Source organism: Palaemon carinicauda, chromosome 35, assembly GCF_036898095.1.
Source record: "Palaemon carinicauda isolate YSFRI2023 chromosome 35, ASM3689809v2, whole genome shotgun sequence".
Taxonomy (NCBI): domain Eukaryota; kingdom Metazoa; phylum Arthropoda; class Malacostraca; order Decapoda; family Palaemonidae; genus Palaemon; species Palaemon carinicauda.
The window spans coordinates 29,528,947-29,547,411 of record NC_090759.1 but is presented as its reverse complement, the minus strand read 5'-3'; the positions used below and the strand labels follow the sequence as shown (position 1 = coordinate 29,547,411).

Sequence of the window (18,465 nt, the reverse complement as noted above, 5' to 3'; positions counted from 1 at the left end):
ATGGGAGCCTCTTGGTCATCGAGGTAGCGAACAGATCTATAGTTGGCTGACCCCACAGGGCCCAAAGTCTGTTGCAAACGTTCTTGTGAAGGGTCCACTCTGTGGGGATGACTTGACCCTTCCGGCTGAGGCGATCTGCCATGACATTCATATCGCCCTGAATGAACCTCGTTGCCAGCGTGAGCTTTCGACTTTTTGACCAAATGAGGAGGTCCCTTGCGATCTCGAACAGCTTCCTCGAATGAGTCCCTCCCTGCTTGGAGATGTACGCCAAGGCTGTGGTGTTGTCGGAGTTCACCTCCACCACCTTGTTTAGCTGGAGGGACTTGAAGTTCATTAAGGCCAGATGAACCGCCAACAACTCCTTGCAATTGATATGAAGCGTTTTCTGTTCCTGATTCCATATCCCCGAGCATTCCTGTCCGTCCAATGTCGCGCCCCAGCCCGAGTCTGATGCGTCCGAGAAGAGATGATGGTCGGGGGTCTGAACAGCTAACGAAAGACCTTCCTTGAGAAGAATGCTGTTCTTCCACCACGTTAGAGTAGCCCTCATCTCTTTGGAAACAGGAATAGAGACCGTCTCGAGCGTCATATCCTTGTTCCAGTGAGCTGCCAGATGGTACTGAAGGGGGCGGAGGTGGAGTCTCCCTAACTCGATGAACAGGGCTAGCGATGAAAGAGTCCCTATTAGACTCATCCACTGCCTCACCGAGCATCGGTTCCTCCTCAGCATGCTCAGGATGCACTCCAGGGCTTGGTTGATTCTTGGGGCCGACGGAAAAGCCCGAAAAGCTCGACTCTGAATCTCCATACCCAGGTAAACGATGGACTGGGAAGGAACGAGCTGGGACTTCTCTAAATTGACCAGGAGGCCCAGTTCCTTGGTCAGATCCATAGTCCATCTGAGACTCTCCAGACAGCGACAACTTGTGGGAGCTCTTAAAAGCCAGTCGTCTAAATAAAGGGAGGCTCTGATGTCTGCCAAGTGAAGGAATTTCGCAATATTCCTCATCAGTCGCGTAAACACAAGAGGTGCCGTGGTCAGGCCAAAGCACAGGGCTTGGAACTGGTACACAACCTCTCCAAAGACGAATCTCAGAAAAGGTTGGGAGTCTGGATGGATGGGAACGTGAAAGTAGGCATCTTTCAGATCTAACGAGACCATCCAGTCCTCCTGCCTGACCGCTGCTAGGACCGACTTCGTCGTCTCCATTGTGAACGTCTGCTTGGTGACATAAGCATTGAGCGTACTGACGTCCAGCACCGGTCTCCAACCTCCTGTCTTCTTGGCCACCAGGAAGAGACGGTTGTAAAAGCCCGGGGATTGATGGTCCCGAACTATCACCACTGCCTCCTTCTGTAGCAGGAGCGACACCTCTTGTTGTAACGCTAGCCTCTTGTCCTTCTCCTTGTAGTTGGGAGAGAGGTTGATGGGAGAAGTGGTCAGAGGGGGATTGCGGCAGAACGGAATTCTGTATCCCTCCCTTAGCCACTTGACAGACTGAGCGTCTGCACCTCTGCTCTCCCAGGCTTGCCAGAAGGTCTTGAGTCTGGCTCCTACAGCTGTCTGGAGAGGAAGCAAGTCAAAGCTTGCTTTTCGTGGACTTGGCACCCTTCTTTGACTTGCCCCGTTGACTGTCTGCACGGGTACTTCCTCTACTGGAGGCTCTACCACGAAAGGGCGGAATGAACCTAGTAGCAGGTGTATCAGCAACAGGGGTGCGGTAAGATCTAGGCACGGAAGGTAAGGTTTTCGCCTTACGTGCTGAAGAAGCCATGAGGTCATGTGTATCCTTCTGGATAAGAGCCGCAGCCATCCCCTTGATTAACTCCTCCGGAAACAGGAACTTGGAGAGAGGAGCAAACAGTAACTCTGACCTCTGGCAAGGGGTGATACCAGTCGATAAGTAGGTGCATAGATGTTCCCTTTTCTTGAGGACTCCTGAGACAAAAATAGCCGCAAGTTCGCCAGAACCATCGCGAATTGCTTTGTCCATACTGGACATGATCAGCATGGCCGCGTCTTTGTCAGAAGGAGCAGTCTTCCTGCTTAAGGCTCCTAGACTCCAATCGAGGAAGTTAAAAATTTCGAAGGCGCGAAAGACTCCCTTCATCAAGTGGTCCAGATCTGAAAAGGACCAGCAGACCTTCGAGCGTCTCATAGCCGACCTGCGGGGAGAGTCAACCAAACTTGAGAAGTCGGCCTGGGCAGAGGCAGGAACCCCCAAGCCAGGTTCCTCTCCCGTGGCATACCAGACGCCCGACTTAGAAGCAAGCTTAGGAGGAGGAAACACAAAAGAGGTCCTTCCCAGTTGCTGCTTGGACTGCAACCAATCCCCCAAAACCCTCAAAGCTCTCCTTGATGATCTGGTGAGGACAAGCTTGGTGTAGGCAGGCGTAGTAGACTGCATGCCCAGAGAAAACTCGGAGGGAGGAGAACGAGGGGTTGCAGACACGAAGTGTTCAGGGTACAACTCTCTGAACAGAGCCAGGACCTTGCGAAAGTCTAAGGAAGGCGGCGAAGACTTGTGTCCTTCCACCTCAGATGGAGGATCATCCAGATGGGCAGCTTCATCCTCAGAAACCTCATCGCCTGAGAGTTGAGTAGCGAGAGGTAAAGGCAGAGTGGCAGGCTGAATGGCTGAATCCTGCAGAACGGGTTGTAAGGCATGAGGCTCATGCTGCATGGCATGCGGCTCAAGCTGCATGGGATGAGGCTCATGCTGCATAGAGTGCGGCTGCTGCATGGTATGAGGCTCGTGCTGCATGGGTTGAGGAGGATGCCTCATAGCATGAGGCTCCTGCCTCAAGGGTTGAGGAGGTTGCTGCATAGCATGAGGCTCCTGCCTCAAGGGTGGAGGAGGTTGCCGCATAGCCTGAGGCTCCTGCCTCAGGGGTTGAGGAGGTTGTCGCAAAGCATGAGGCTCCTGCCTCATGGGTTGAGGAGGTTGCCGCATAGTGCTGGAACCTGGCAACTCCCGATGCGGCTGCATCTGACAGGGAGGACTGCGTAAAGGTGGAGGAGCGCTCGCAGGAGGAGGGGTGCTAACCTTCTCTGCCTGATACTCCTGCATCAAAGCCGCAAGCTGAGACTGCATAGTCTGCAGCATTGACCACTTGGGGTCCACAGTGGTTGGAGCAGAGGCCTGTTGAGGCACCACTCTACCTCTCTTGGGAGGTGTGCAGTCATCAGATGACTGCGGCGAGTCCGAACTGGCCCAGTGGCTACACCTGGGCCGTTGGACTAGCTCGGAAGGGACCTTACGTTTGAGAGGTCGTGAGACCTGGGTCCACCGTTTCCTCCTGGAAACCTCTTCCGCAGACGAGGAATTTAAGGGCTCATTCGTCTGGGAGTGGAAGTGACGATCTCTATCAGATACGCCCGCAACCACTGAGGATACAACTGTGCGCCGATCAAGGCCTGCCGAACCCTTTTGTCCTTCGACGTTGCTTCTCCCCTGGGCTTGGGAGCTTGCAAGAGGTCCCGGACTGGGAGGACGACTGGCACGCACAGAAGTATCCTCATGCGCAACACTGACACTGACACTATGCACAGCACTGGCACTAACACTTCCCACTGCACTCTTCACTTTAAGCTCCTTGACATCTGCCAAGAGAAGATTGTGGTCACTAACTAACGACTCCACCTTATCACCAAGAGCCTGAATGGCACGCAACATATCCGTCATATCAGGCTGAGCACTCGTAGCAGGTTCGGGGGTCACCACCACAGGGGAAGGAAAAGGTTGAGGGACATGGGGAGAGGAATAAACCAAAGAGCGAGAAGAACTCCTCCTAACTCTCTCCTTCTCTAACCTAGTTGTATATTTGAGGAATTCATTAAATTCGAATTCCGAAAGCCCCGCACATTCCCCACATCGATCTTCCAATTGACAGGATTTTCCCCTACAATCGGAACAAAGGGTGTGAGGATCAACAGAGGCCTTCGGAAGACGCCTATTACAAGTCCTAACACTACATCGCCTATATTTAGGAGCTTGAGAGTGGTCGGACATCTTGAATTTAGGGAACAGTCAAGGGGGAATTCCAAAGTAAAGCAAAGATCGTTAACCAATAAGTCAAATTAAATCCAAAAGCTATCTAAGCTAAGGGAAAAGCTTCCTGTACAGCGAAGGCTAAATTTTAGAGCAAATACTTCACCAAAACCGTGAACAAAAGACTCCAAAATCAACAGCGTATCCATGTAGGTCTTGCCGGCGGCACGACAGAGGAAAAATTGAGGTCTTGTTGACAAGAAGTACTGGAGTACCTGACCACAGATGGCACTGGTGAGTACACTCCCACCTGTATAAGCGATCGCTGGCGTATCCCGACCGTAGATTTCTGTCGGGCAACGGAGTTGACAGCTACATGATCATCGGGTAAGATTAATATGACAAATTCGAAGATAATTTGTATTTTTCCTAACCATACAAACCTTAGCTATTTACAAAGGGTTATTACTTTTAGCGTAGCTGAAATGGCGAGCCATTAGAATTTAACGAGGGTGTATTACCCCCGCGCTAGTTAGCGGGGGGGGTAGGGGAGTGGTAGCTAGCTACCCCTCCTCCCCCTCACACACAGGTGAATACTCACTTTCACTTAGAGGTAGGACTTGTCTTGGGGGACAGGGCTGGCGGGCAAATATGTGTAAATAGCTAAGGTTTGTATGGTTAGGAAAAATACAAATTATCTTCGAATTTGTCATTTGTTCCGTAACCGAAATACAAACCACGCTATTTACAAAGGGTGACTTATCCCTTAGGAAGGGTGGAAAGTCCCCAGCCATACTGGCTTTGGCTTTACCCGGGGACTCAGAATCCGAGTGAGTCGCACTCGAGAAAAGGAGTCCCTGCACCTCACAAGTTCCTTGCACCGCAAGGAACCATGTGGCCTACGTAAGCTTGTGTGTGAAGGAAGAAGTGTGACCCGTCTTAGGTGGTATTGGGAACGTAATACCACCTCGTCAGGGTATGGGGGACGCGACAGTATTGACTCAATACTCGGAACACAAGGAAGCATGGTTTACCTGCAGAGGTTCGAGGTCAGCTATGCAGAGACCAGGATGCTGCTTCCCCGTAGAGGGGATGATGAAGAAAGAAGTAAGGGCCAGACATACTTCTTTCGTTCATGCAGACTAAAACCTGATAACAATGCCCTCAACCTTCTGCTACCTGTCCAAAAAGGAGCCTGAGGTTAGACCAGCTGTTGTGTAGCCACCACAGAGCGATAGAAAACGTATCGAGACTCCTGTGGGTCACGCCCTGCAGGAAGCGGGCTGCGAAGGTCATCAGACGCTTCCAGACTCCAGCTTGTAGCACCTGCGTCACAGAGTAGTATTACTCGAAGGCGAGGGACGTTGCGATGTATCCAACATCGTGCTGTAGGGCGACGTGACGGGGGAGGGTCTGAAGACAGGTCGAGATGAATGTCCTTGAGTCCGGGCTGAAGAGGTATACTGGTGACTCTCCCCCCATGTCCTCCTTGTGTTCCCAAATCGGCTGCAACTGAGGCCAAACTGCAGCTGTTCCCAGCGCTAACCTCTCGATTCCTGTACTGGCAAGAAAGAGAAGGTCTTGGGACATCAGACACAGAATGGAGACTCAAAATCTTGAATGAATCGGACCGAAGGGTCGGGACCCTCAGATTCTGAGTCTAGCCAACAACTCAGGAGCGAGCCTGAATGTTGCCTTCCCCTCTTCCTTAGAAAGGGGGGGAGTAGTAAGAGACCAAGAAGATTGCTTACACACTGGCCGTGGCCAGAGTGAGCAGAAGACCCAAGGCGGAATACAATCCGAGGCCTGTCGTAAAAGGGTCTTGAGAAGATCTCTTAAAGGACTAAAAGTCCGAGCCATGCTCCAAGTTGGAGGTCTTCCTCCGACTAGGGCAGGGACGATCGTAGCTTCGCATGAGCGAGGATAGATCCAGCGGGCAGGAAAAAGTTATTCCTTTAAGCCTGAAGGTCAGGGAAAGGCTGAGCGACAGGCTTCATTGCCAAGAGCGGAAAGGAGTTTCCTCCCGCCGAAAGGCAATAAGACCGTTATTGCTGGAGAAGAGGCCTCACGGGAAGAGGTATATCTCCCACGGCACCAACCACCTTAGACTCTTCACTTTGCCTGGGAGACCCCTGTGGATGACTATCGCAGATGACGCGACCTCCGTACCGCGACTGTAGCGGGTTGTCTCTTCTAGAGGAGGAAGCGTAGTGTCTCCAGGCATGAAGCCGAAGCGACGCCCCGGTTCGGGAGAGATGTCGCAGTGTGGTTGCTTGAGTAGTCTGCGCCGTGGGAGAAGCTCTCCCGGGAGTTCCGTCAGGGGAAGCAGAGGGTCCAGAAACCGTTCTGCGCATAGTCCCAGTGGAGCTCTCCCATTGAAAGGTTGACAGACAACCTGGTTTTGTTGAGACCCATTGTCCGCAGACAAAAAGGAGGGAAGACGCAGGCGTCGAAGTTGTCCCACCATCACCGGAATGCATCTTGCCAGAGTCTCGGGGTCTGAGACTGGGGGGAAAACTAGCGGAAGCTTGAGGTTCCAAGCTGTCGCGATCAGGTCCCCCAGACCAGCACTTGCTGGTTACCCAAGGTCAAAGACCCTTAGGTACACTCTCTCTATGAGGCTCTGCTCGGATAGTCTGAGAGAAACATTCCACTGCCTGGAATGAGAGAGCCGATGGTGGAATTGAGAGAATCTCAATCATCCCGGTATCTCTACTGCAAGATGTGAAGGTGTGAAAATGCGTCCCCTGCTGGTTAGCATGAAGTCGACACGCAACGGGGCGACTTGGCAGGAGCGGTAGGATCTGAAGAGGGGCCAGACTAAGGCCCTTAAGCCTGCCTGAATGATGGAGAGGTATCCTTCAGGTCTTGACCATAGGCCTGGACCGGAACATGCCCCCCCCCCTTTCCTTTGACGAGTCCGAGAACCGCATCAAGAATGTGGGGAAAGGACGAGAATATCCACTACCATCAAGAGGCTCCATAGGTCAACACCCATTGCAGGTTTAATAGTTCCGCTGGTCCCATAGGGCCAGGGAGTCCGGTTAAACATTGCCTGAAGCCACCGGAACTTGGATCGCCCCACATGGAACTTATCCTGAGGCGACCGTTCGGACTATAAACGGGTCAATGAGGAAAGAAGAACTAGGAAACGTTCCAAGGTAGGGCTGAAAACTCTGCTTGACTGAGAACAGGTACTGCGACTCTCCTCAGTCTTGCCACAGTCAACCGAAAGGAAGGCTCGGAGGATGTGGTAACAGAATCTGGCGTCCCCAGGTGGTCACCCATCCAAGTACCGACGTTGCTTAACCTCGCTGGACGGACGAGAAGCGGGGTTTCCAACGTGGTAAGGCGGTTGACTCAATATCATGGCCAGATACTCCAGATGTTGAGGCAGAGGAAGAGAAGGCTCCAAGCAAAATACCATGAGCCCACACTCATGGTCAGCATTCGGAAGCTTTTCCCGGCGCTGAAGAAGGTCGAAACCCGAGCCTACCGGAGTTGACCAGCCCTCCAAACAGCAGAGGAGGCGGAAGTCTGCACCTGAGCGGCCAAGAGGAAGGCAGGGAGAGTTCTCTGGGGAAACAAACCTGCTATGCCACGGCGGGATAGCCACACTGCATCATAAGCAGGAATACTTGCAGTTTAGGCTGAATTCGACGAGCACCCTGGAAGATGGATGGAATGGAAACTGAAAGTACCCGTCCTTCCGATCCAGGGTTAAAGGAGTCCTGTCGCCTCGTTACCAGTCTGATCGATTCTGCTGGTCTACGCTGGCCGAAGTTTGTTCGACAAACTTGATCAGGGCTGAGAGGTCGACTACGGAACTCCCGTCTCAGATCCTTCCTTACAAGAAAGGATCGACTGAGGGGGCCGGGGGTGAAGCCGTCGATGATCCTAAGGAAGACCTTCGCCTAAGGTATGGATCATTCTGCCCACCCGGGCAACTCTTGCTGACGCTATGGCATAGAGGTTCAGAGACACTGAATTTGCTGACAGAGACGGCAGGCGCGATATCCTTGGCTACTCACAGAGATTGTGCGGGAATGGGCATCGGGAAGCTGTCATTCGGATGAGTAACCTTAAGCATCCTCCCAGCGAAAAAACCTGCAATCCTAGAGTTCGTGAACTCCTTTTAGGACTATGCCCCCCCGGGGGAGTCTCCCGTGCCATCTGTTCCTGACAGGAGGAAACTGCAATTGGACACCTTGTCCCAGTTGTCGTAGCCGATAACTTAGGCCGACGTGGTTGAAAGAAAAGGGAGCTGGAGCCCTGCAGAGTCTGGAAGAAAGCGCCTTGGAGGAGTGAAACCGGAAGTCGATTTACTCCGCACAGCAGATGTTTAAGTCTCTGTCCTTGGGCAAAGACAAAACTCTTCTCAAGGATGGAAGGGTGTCTGAGGTCGTTGACCTCCACAGATGAGACACCCGAAGGAAGCCTTCAGTCAGTGCGTCCAGATGGTACAACATCGAGCTTGTCCGCAAGTAGATACTTAACGACGAAAGGCCAAGGTGCCTGAGCTCGAGAGGAGGAAAGTACCCTTGATCTTCCTGTAGCTTCCTTGAACCAAACCTCGGGCCGTAACCGAGGAGGGAAAGAACCTGGTAAGCTCCCAGAGGAAGAGGTAAGCAGTCACCCCTTGTCCGATGGAGAAATCTTCAACGGAAAGCCCCCCCGCCAAAAATCCTTCCAGGGCGGGAGAAGGAGAGAGTACTCGTGCAGGAGAGGGGACCCTCGAGACCGACCTCTTGGGAACCAACTTCGCCCTGGGGGAAGTCACCACGAAGTCCACTCCTCTCTTTCTCTTCAGCGTAGGAGAGACAGCCGCTGGTTTGTTACCCTGGCCGGTGAGTGCTGGTTTCATAACCCTCATTAACGCCCGTGCCAGCGGATCAAACCATGTCTGCTGCTCCAAGGACACAGAGTCCGAAATCCTCGCTAAGGTGAAAGGGATCGGGCGATCCTTTGGAGAGGACACGACGGTTCCTGCCTGAAAAGAAGGTGGGAAGAATGCTGTACTGACCTGTCTTCGTCCTGCACTACCAACCTGTGCTTGGATGGAGGTGATGGAGGTGATCCCGAGTGCCGCCTAGGAGCACGCGTCCCTGCTGCTACCACCGGCTGTGGAATTCGCCGCGAACTATGATCGCGCGAGGGCGAACGGTCGCGCAAAGGCGAATGGTCGCGCGGGCGCACAGGCGAGTGGTCGCGCGGGCGCGCAGGCGAGCGGTCGCGAGGGCGCGCAGGCGAGCGATCGCGCGGGCGCGCAGGCGAGCGATCGCGCGGGCGCGCAGGCGAGCGATCGCGCGGGCGCGCAGGCGAGCGATCGCGCGGGCGCGCAGGCGAGCGATCGCGCGGGCGCGTAGGCGAGCGATCGCGCGGGCGCGCAGGCGAATGGGCGTGACGGCGAGGGATCGTGCTGCCGCGTAGGTGAAGAAGATCGCTGGCGGTAAGCGATGGCGAGCAGCATGTGTAGGTGAATGATCGCGTGATAGGGTGCGATGGTGATCAGCATCCGCAAGAGGGCGAGCGTTCAGGGTTGTGCGATGAGGAGCAGCATGCGTAAGCGGGCAATCGTGCAGGGTTGTGCGATGGCGAGCAGCATGCGCAGGTGAATGATCGCGTGAAAGGGTGCGATGGTGATCAGCATCTGCAGGAGGGCGATCGTTCAGGGTGGTGCGATGAGGAGCAGCATGCGTAAGCGGGCAATCGTTCAGGGTTGTGCGATGGCGAGCAGCATGCGCAGGTGAATGATCGCGTGAAAGGGTGCGATGGTGATCAGCATCCGCAAGAGGGCGATCGTTCAGGGTTGTGCGATGAGGAGCAGCATGCGTAAGCGGGCAATCGTTCAGGGTTGTGCGATGGCGAGCAGCATGCGCAGGTGAATGATCGCGTGAAAGGGTGCGATGCTGATCAGCATCTGCAGGAGGGCGATCGTTCAGGGTGGTGCGATGAGGAGCAGCATGCGTAAGCGGGCAATCGTTCAGGGTTGTGCGATGGCGAGCAGCATGCGCAGGTAAATGATCGCGTGAAAGGGTGCGATGGTGATCAGCATCCGCATGAGGGCGATCGTTCAGGATTGTGCGATGAGGAGCAGCATGCGTAAGCGGGCGATCCTGCAGGGTCGTGCGATCAGCATCCGCAGTTGAGGGTTGCGCGATGGCGATCAGCATCCGCAGTTGAGGGTCGCGCGATGGCGATCAGCATCCGCAGTTGAGGGTCGCGCGATGGCGATCAGCATCCGCAGTTGAGGGTCGCGCGATGGCGATCAGCATCCGCAGTTGAGGGTCGCGCGATGGCGATCAGCATCTGCAGTTGAGGGTCGCGCGATGGCGATCAGCATCCGCAGTTGAGCTAGTAGCTGGCGAACCATGTTCCTTCAGAAGTGTTGGAGAACGTTGGCGTGCCAGCTGTAACACACGTGGGCGATCCGGAGATCGCTGGCGAGCTGATGATCGCTGACGAGCTGACGATCGCTGGCGAGCTGATGATAGCTGACGAGCTGATGATCGCTGACGAGCTGATGATCGCTGACGAGCAGAAGGCTACGCGTGGAAGCCTGCGCAAAGAAGAGTCCTTGACCCCGACCTGAACCGAAGTTCTAGATCGCGAGGGCGAACGTGGGCGCACAGGGCACGTAACAGGAACCGCAGGGAAGATCATCTTGAAAGCGCTGACGAACAGGAGAGCGCTGACGAACAGAAGGGCGCGCAGGGGAACCCTGACACGCAAGGGAAGAACCCCCGTGGGGGCAACCCTTAGCCCCGAAGGGATCGTTGTCCGCCGGGAGACTGATGTCCGTCGGAAGACCGCTGTCCGTCGGGAAGACCGTTGTCCGTCGGGAAGACCGTTGCCCGTCGGAAGACGAGATTAGACTGCTGTCCATCTGCACCAAGACGGAAGATCGAGAAAAAGAAGTTGTAGGCTGCAAACGGAGATTCAAAAAGGCGCCTCAAGCACCCTTATAGGGAGATGAGAGGCCCTTACGACGAGGCGGACGGAGGGCCTTACGGCGAGGGAGGCCAACAGCAACAGCAACAGAAGAAACCTCCGAAGAGGAGTCTCTATGAGTGTACTCTCTCGCGAACGAAAGAGAAACACTTCGTGGAAGAGACTGGTCAGCCAGTGACCTAAAAGGGGCAATCCTCCGAAGAGGAGCTCCTGCAGTTGCCCAGCCCCTTGAGCGAAACTGCTGGTGCGACCGCTCAGCACCAAGAGCATAGTCGCACGAAAAAAAGGCAAGAGAAGAACCCCCCAAAAGAGGAAAAGCTCAAGCCTGGACAGGAAAAAACTTCCCTCGGAAGGAAAGTTATCCGCCCAAGGAGGCAAGCCTCCTGACTGTTCTAAAATGAACTGGAGAGCTGTCCGTCGACACGGGAGTACTACCAGTAGAAGGAGACACGCCCCTGACGACAATACAAGGGGGGAGGCAGCAACAGCCGAATCCCCAGGACTCAACCAGACAGCTCACACCGTTGCTATATTACAGAAACGAACTAGATCGGTAACTGTAAAAAAATAAAACAAATAATATTAGTACACATTCATTCCCCCGGGAAGGCTCCGAAGAGGAATCCCGAGGAAAAGGAACAAGAATTACACAACAGGCACGTGCCCTCACAACCACTTACACTCGCGGAAGGAGAGCTGTAACCAAAACAGAATTATAACAATTATAATTATGTAACTATGTAATTATGTAATTTAAAAATGAATGAACACTAAAGAAAAAAACGAAAACCCCGAAAGGAATCGTTCTACAAGCTGAAAAATTAACAACTACAATTAGATTCATAAACTAATTGAGACAAAATGTACGGCGTAGCAACCCCACCCACACGGGAAGGAAGCTACAAGGGCGTAGTAAAACATAGTAAAAGGGTGAACGACCTCAAGAGAGAGAGAGAGAGAAAGACCGAAGTCAAACTCGATCGCAACCCATAAAATTAGGCCGTGGTGGCCTAACTGCCGAGGCCTCCACGTAGATATCGTACACTACACACACACATCTGAAAAGGAAACTTACTTATTTCTATACTCAAATATATATACAAACATGAAAACATGTTTACATATATATTGAGTAAAAGAAAAGTAAGCGATTAAGTAAAGACAAAACAGACAATGGCTGCCAAGCGAGGACCAAGACAGAGACGTCTGTCACAGTCCGAGCCAAAAGTGAAAGTGAGTATTCACCTGTGTGTGAGGGGGAGGAGGGGTAGCTAGCTACCACTCCCCTACCCCCCCGCTAACTAGCGCGGGGGTAATACACCCTCGTTAAATTCTAATGGCTCGCCATTTCAGCTACGCTAAAAGTAATAACCCTTTGTAAATAGCGTGGTTTGTATTTCGGTTACGGAACAAATTGAAAATTTTCATTCTTAAATATACATAACATCATACTATTACATTTAATACACGAAGCTATTACAGTACAGTACCCCATACTACTTTCATGCTATCATAACTGATGAAATGTATATAAAAAACAAAACTACTATTCATAAAATAGAGGCTTTAACATCATGCACAAAGTAAGGGCACATTTTTTTTTCCAGACAATGTTTATCACTGATCACATCACTTCAGCTCAAGAAGTGCTGCTTAAGTTCAACACTTCTTGATAAATATTTAATGCTTTCCAAAGCTCCCAAATATTTATCCCATCTTCTCCCAAAAAAGCATCAACTGCCTGGTGTAAAGTACGTCGTAAATAGCACCAAATGAATATTGTTATTGTGCTTGTGTCCGTAGGTTGTATATGAGAGCTATTGTTGGGTGGTGTGGCAAGAAAATATCTTTCATATTTAGGGCCATGGCATTCAGAAGCATGGAATGTCCGGGGATATTATCATGAATCAATATACGGTAACCTTGTAAAGAAAGTTTTTGAGCCTCCAATACTCCTTTACTGATGGTATAAAATGGCCATGATACCACTCTTCAAAAATGACCATGGTGACCCATGACTTCGATTAGCCATCCAGATCACGGGAAGTGCGGACTTGAAGATGTTCTTGAGGCCAGAGGATTAAGGGCATGGTAGACCAACAAAGGCTCAAGTTCAAAATTGCCAGTAACATTTTGCACAAAAATAAAGTTACAGTAGTCTATCATTGATTTCCTTGTACCCTGGCTTCGTTTTCTCCTCCTTAGAATTAAATGAACAATTGAGCATTGCTAAAATTCAGTCTCATTAATATTGAAGATGAGTTTCAGGGGAATTTGATGTTCATCGATGCTGTTTTTCGAGTTTTTGGAAATTCCTCTGCAGTAGTTGCTTCTCCTTTGATTTTAACCCTTTTACCCCCAGGCTATTTGGAACTTTCCAACCCTTAACCCCCAGGAATTTTTTATTTTCAAGCACATTTTGCAATATATATTTTTTAAATTGCTCTAACATCCTTAATTTTCATCAGAGAGAGGTCAGGTTGGTCTCATTCTTTTGGAAAATGCCTGAAGTTTCTCAAAAATGTATCAAAAATATGCAAAAAAAAAAAATGTAAATAGCAGTTTTTGCAAGGACGTACCAGTACGTCCATGAGGGTAAAGGGATGAGTTTTGTGAAACGTACCAGTACGTCCATTGGGGGTAAAAGGGTTAATACTGTTTAACTAAAGCGCTTCTTGGACCAATTAAACTTTCCATGACTCATGACAAATGGTGTGTTCTTTTTACTTGGATGTTTTTTAGGCAAGTCAAAGACTTGGCCTTCTCTTGAATAAGCAACTGGCTTGCAGGCATTAGTTCATACATCTATTATTCTATTCGAAGGATAAGCATCCCATTTAATTGTAGATTGTGCCTTTCTTTACATTAACATTAGAAGTTTCTGTCATGTACTTTACTGGACAAAGCAGTCTTTATCGTGAGTAATACCATTGCCCAAGGCAGGCCTAAAGCATACCATTGCTAAAATTTGCAAAATTTGCCAATCTCGGCAAATCAATGGATCAGTTCAACACCACAAAAAAATCACTAATGTATGCAGACAAGGGTAAGACTTCTTCCTGCTGAAACAATCAGAAAGCTATTACCACCACGGTACTGTACATTTGTTTTTTATATCGTAATCGTTGTGTTCATTTTAGACTAGATATTTTAGTTGATATTTTTATTCTTTTCTGAAGCACATTGCATTGTTAAAATTCAATAACAAAATAATTATTTCACTGTACGACGTGATGAAGCCAATAAAGTTTGGATAAAGTTTCACACTATAACTTGTATTGTATTGTATACCTTTGAGAGAATCAAGACTAAGTTGTCAGACATGGTATGTTTTCCTTCATACTTACAAGGCAATTATAAAATTTTCTGTTTATGTCATGTATACAGCACAACTAATGTTTTTATAATGAATACAGTATGCATACATGTATTTAGTTATTCATAAATAGAAAAATCTTCTTTAATTTTTTATCCTAATGATTCGACGTTGAGACCGACATAAGGTCGCATAAAATGGTGTGAAGCGGATCTTATTTTTCCACTTACTATTTAAGAATGACCGATGTATGCCGAACAGATGTAAACTGGGGTACTACTGTATTGTACTTCAAAGTGAAAATCATAGTAATCAAAATTGTAAATGTCTTCTTATTAATATCACACAAAAATTTCTACTGAGAGAAATTAAGGAAATAATAACCAACCTTATGATATGCTTCTGTAGTTTTGGTTTCGTGTAGTTAATCAGGTGCTGAACAATTTCCCACAGAGTTATAGGAATCGCCATTAATACAAAAATTCCCCCTATCAACCATGCTATTTTGTAGCCTTTAATCCCATTTAAAATCTGGAAAATAATAAAAAAAAATTATATATGAAAGTGCACATATGAAATTATGAGAAATTACTAAAGATCTTCAAGCTAATAACAACTTTATTATAATCCATATATATAATAAAATCCACAACAGTATATTGTAATCACATGTAAAAATACCAAAATGAAACTTACTAGAGTATATATGAGATAAGGAACAATTCCCAGAATAATTCCCCCGTATAAAATGAACACTAGCGGCTTGATCCAAAGCCTCCAATGTGAACACATCACTTGGCATCTTTCTCTGCAACACATCTTGGTTGGTTTGATTTTGGAGGCTTCTGTTTAAAAAAATTCTCTCCACCACACAGCTATACTATCAATCCTGAAAAAATAAATGCATAAGGACAATTAGAAACGTTTATTAATAAATTCCTATACTATTATGTAACAAATATGACAAATTCGTAGATAAGTTGTATTTTTCCTAACTATACAAACCTTAGCTACTTAATATGGGTATTACTTTCGGCGTAGCTGAAATGACGAGCCATTTGAATTTTAACGAGGGTTTACTACCCCGCCGCTAGTTAGCGAAGGGGTAGGGAGGGGTAGCTTGCTACCCCTCCCCCCCTCACACACCTGTGATTAGCTCACTTTGCTTAGAGGTAGGACTTCCCAGGGGACAGGGCTGGCGGGCAAGTTTGATTAAATAGCTAAGGTTTGTATGTAGTTAGGAAAAATACAAATTATCTACGAATTTGTCGTTTATTCCGTAACTGAAATACAAACCACGCTATTTAATATGGGTGACTCAACCCTTAGGTAGGGTGGTAAGTCCCAGCCATTACTGGCTTTTGGCTTTTTGCCCGGGGACTCAGTATCTAAGTGTGTTAGTACTCAAAGATAAGGAGTCCCTGCACCTCGCAAGTGCCTTGCTCTGCAAGGACCGCGGCCTACGTAAGCTTGTGTGTGAAGGAATGAAGTGTGACTCGTCCTAGGAAGTTGACCTGAAGTCCTTTAGATGGAATTCTAGGATAGGACGTTCCCAATACCACCTCGTAAGGGTATGGGGACCTGACAGTATTATCTTAATACTAGGAACACAAGGAAGCATGGTTTACCAGCAGTGGTTTGAGGTCAGCTGTGCAGAGAACCCAGGATGCTGCTTTCCCCAAGAGAGGGGAGAATGAAGAAAAGAATAATGCCCTCAGCCCTCTGCTACTTGTCCATTAGGCAGCCTGAGGTTTAAACCAGCTGTTGTGCAGCCACCACAGGGCCGATAGAAAACGTATCGAGCCTCCTGTGGGTCACGTCTTGCAGGTAGTGGGCTGTGAAGGTCGTCTGACGCTTCCAAACCCCTGCTTGTAAAACCTGCGTCACTGAGTAGTTTTTCTTGAAGGCCAGGGACGTAGCAATGCCCCTGACATCGTGTGCTCTAGGGCGACACGACGGAGGAGGGTCGGGATTCAAGGAATGATGGATAACCCTGAGAAAGTATTCTTAGTGACCCTCCTCTTCGTCCTTCTGGTGCTCACAAACAATGCCTGCACCCGAGGACGAATTGCAGCTGTTCTCTTAAGATAGAGCCTCAGACTCTTCACTGGGCACAGTAGGAGATGGTCTGGGTCATCTGTTACAGAACGAAGACTCGAAATCCAGAAAGAGTCGAACCGAGGGTCCGGCACTCCTGGATTTTGAGTCTTAGCATCAAACCCGGGGACGAATCTGAACGTTACCTTCCCCCATCCCCTTGAATGGGCGATGTCATACGAGAGACCATGAAGTTCGCCGACTCGCTTGGCCGAGGCCAATGCGAGTAGGAACACCGTCTTGCAAGTCAGGTGGCGATCAGAAGCCTGGCGTAATGGTTCGAAGGGAGGTCTCTTAAGAGACCTGAGAACTCGAACCACGTTCCATGGAGGAGGTCTCACTTCCGACTGAGGGCAGGTAAGTTCATAACTTCGTATGAGTAGAGAAAGTTCCAGCGAAGAGGAAATGTCCATTCCTTTGAGCCTGAAGGCAAGACTTAAGGGTGAGCGATAGCCTTTCACTGCCGAGACTGAAAGGCGCATTTCCTCCCGCAAATACACGAGAAACTCCGCTATTGCTGGAATAGTGGCAACGAGTGGAGAGATACCCCTTCCACGACACCAACCACAGAAAACTCTCCACTTCGCCTGGTAGACCCCTGCGGATGACTTTCGCAGGTGTCGAGACACCCTTTCAGCAACTTGTTGCGAAAGAAAAGCCTCTCTCTGTGAGGAGATACTGGATAGTCTCCAGGCGTGAAGCCGCAGCGAAGTTACGGCTTTGTGAAAGATGTTGGCGTGTGGTTGTTTGAGTAGCTCGTGTCGTGGAGGAAGTTCTCTCGGGAGTTCCGTCAAGAGCGGCAGAAGGTCCAGAAACCACTCTACGTGATGCCATAGCGGAGCTATCAAGGTCATTAAAAGGTTGACCGATATTCTGGTCTTGTTGAGTACCCTCCTCATCAGACAGAACGGGGGAAAGGCGTATACGTCGATGTTGTCCCACCGTTGTTGGAAGGCATCTTGCCAGAGTGCCTTGGGGTCCGGAACTGGGGAACAGTACAGCGGAAGCTTGAAATTCAAAGCTGTCGCGAACAGATCCACCGTCGGGGAACCCCACAAAGTCAGGATTTTGTTGGCTACTAGACGATCCAAAGACCACTCGGTACTCACTATCTGGGATGCCCTGCTTAGACTGTCGGGGAGCACATTCCTCTTGCCTGGAATGAAACGAGCTGATAGTGGAATCGAGTGGACTTCGGTCCATCTCAGTATCTCTACTGCCAGATGGGATAGCTGCTCTGAAAAGGTACCTCCCTGCTTGTTGATGTAAGCCACTACCGTGGTGTTGTCGATCATCACCACCACGGAGTGACCCGCCTGGTACTGTTGGAACTGTTGAAGTGCCAGGAATACGGCCTTCATTTCTAGCAGATTTATGTGGAGGCACTTTTCTGATTCTGACCACAGGCCTGAGGTCCTGTGGTTCAGAACATGGGCCCCCCACCCTTTCTTTGAGGCGTCCGAAAACAGCATCAAATCCGGGGGGAGGACGAGAAGATCCACTCCCTTTCGTAGGTTCTCGTCTGTCACCCACCACTGAAGGTCCGTCCTTTCCGTAAGACCCATAGGGACTATGACGTCCGGGGAATCGTGTCCTTGATTCCACCGAGACTTGAGTCGCCACTGCAGGGATCTCATCCTGAGGCGACCATTTGGAACAAGACGGGCCAGGGAAGAAAGGTGACCGAGGAGACGTAACCACGATTGGGCTGGGAGTTCTTCTCGTCTGAGGAAAGGATCTGCGACCCTCCTCAGCCTTGCTATCCTGTCGTCTGATGGGAAGACTTTGTGGAGATTGGTGTCCAATACCATGCCTAGATATACCAGTCGCTGAGTTGGAAGCAGAGAAGACTTCTCAAGATTTACCATGATCCCTAGATCTTGGCAAAGTCCCAGAAGCTTGTCTTGGTGTCGAAGAAGGGTCGACTCAGAGTCTTCCAGGATCAGCCAGTCGTCCAGATAACATAGGAGACGGATGCCGATCCTGTGTGCCCACGAAGAAATCAGGGTGAACACTCTGGTAAATACCTGAGGTGCTGTGGAGAGAACGAAACACTGCACCTTGAACTGGTAGATCTTGTTGTCTAGGCTGAATCTTAAGTACTTC

At 49.9% G+C, this 18,465-nt stretch overlaps 1 protein-coding gene across 1 annotated transcript in view; it reads right to left on the bottom strand.

Annotated features, from left to right (window-relative positions):
* The window catches only part of LOC137627677 (transmembrane protein 184C), a 74,134-nt gene that overhangs the window by 40,950 nt on the left and 14,719 nt on the right, over positions 1-18,465 (bottom strand). Inside the window, exons 2-3 of the mRNA XM_068358869.1 lie at positions 14,959-15,151; positions 14,651-14,793 (exon numbers count right to left, since the gene is read on the bottom strand). Coding sequence (XP_068214970.1) covers positions 14,651-14,793; positions 14,959-15,081 — 266 coding nt within the window. The 5' untranslated portion in view covers positions 15,082-15,151. The remainder of the gene's footprint in view (positions 1-14,650; positions 14,794-14,958; positions 15,152-18,465) is intronic.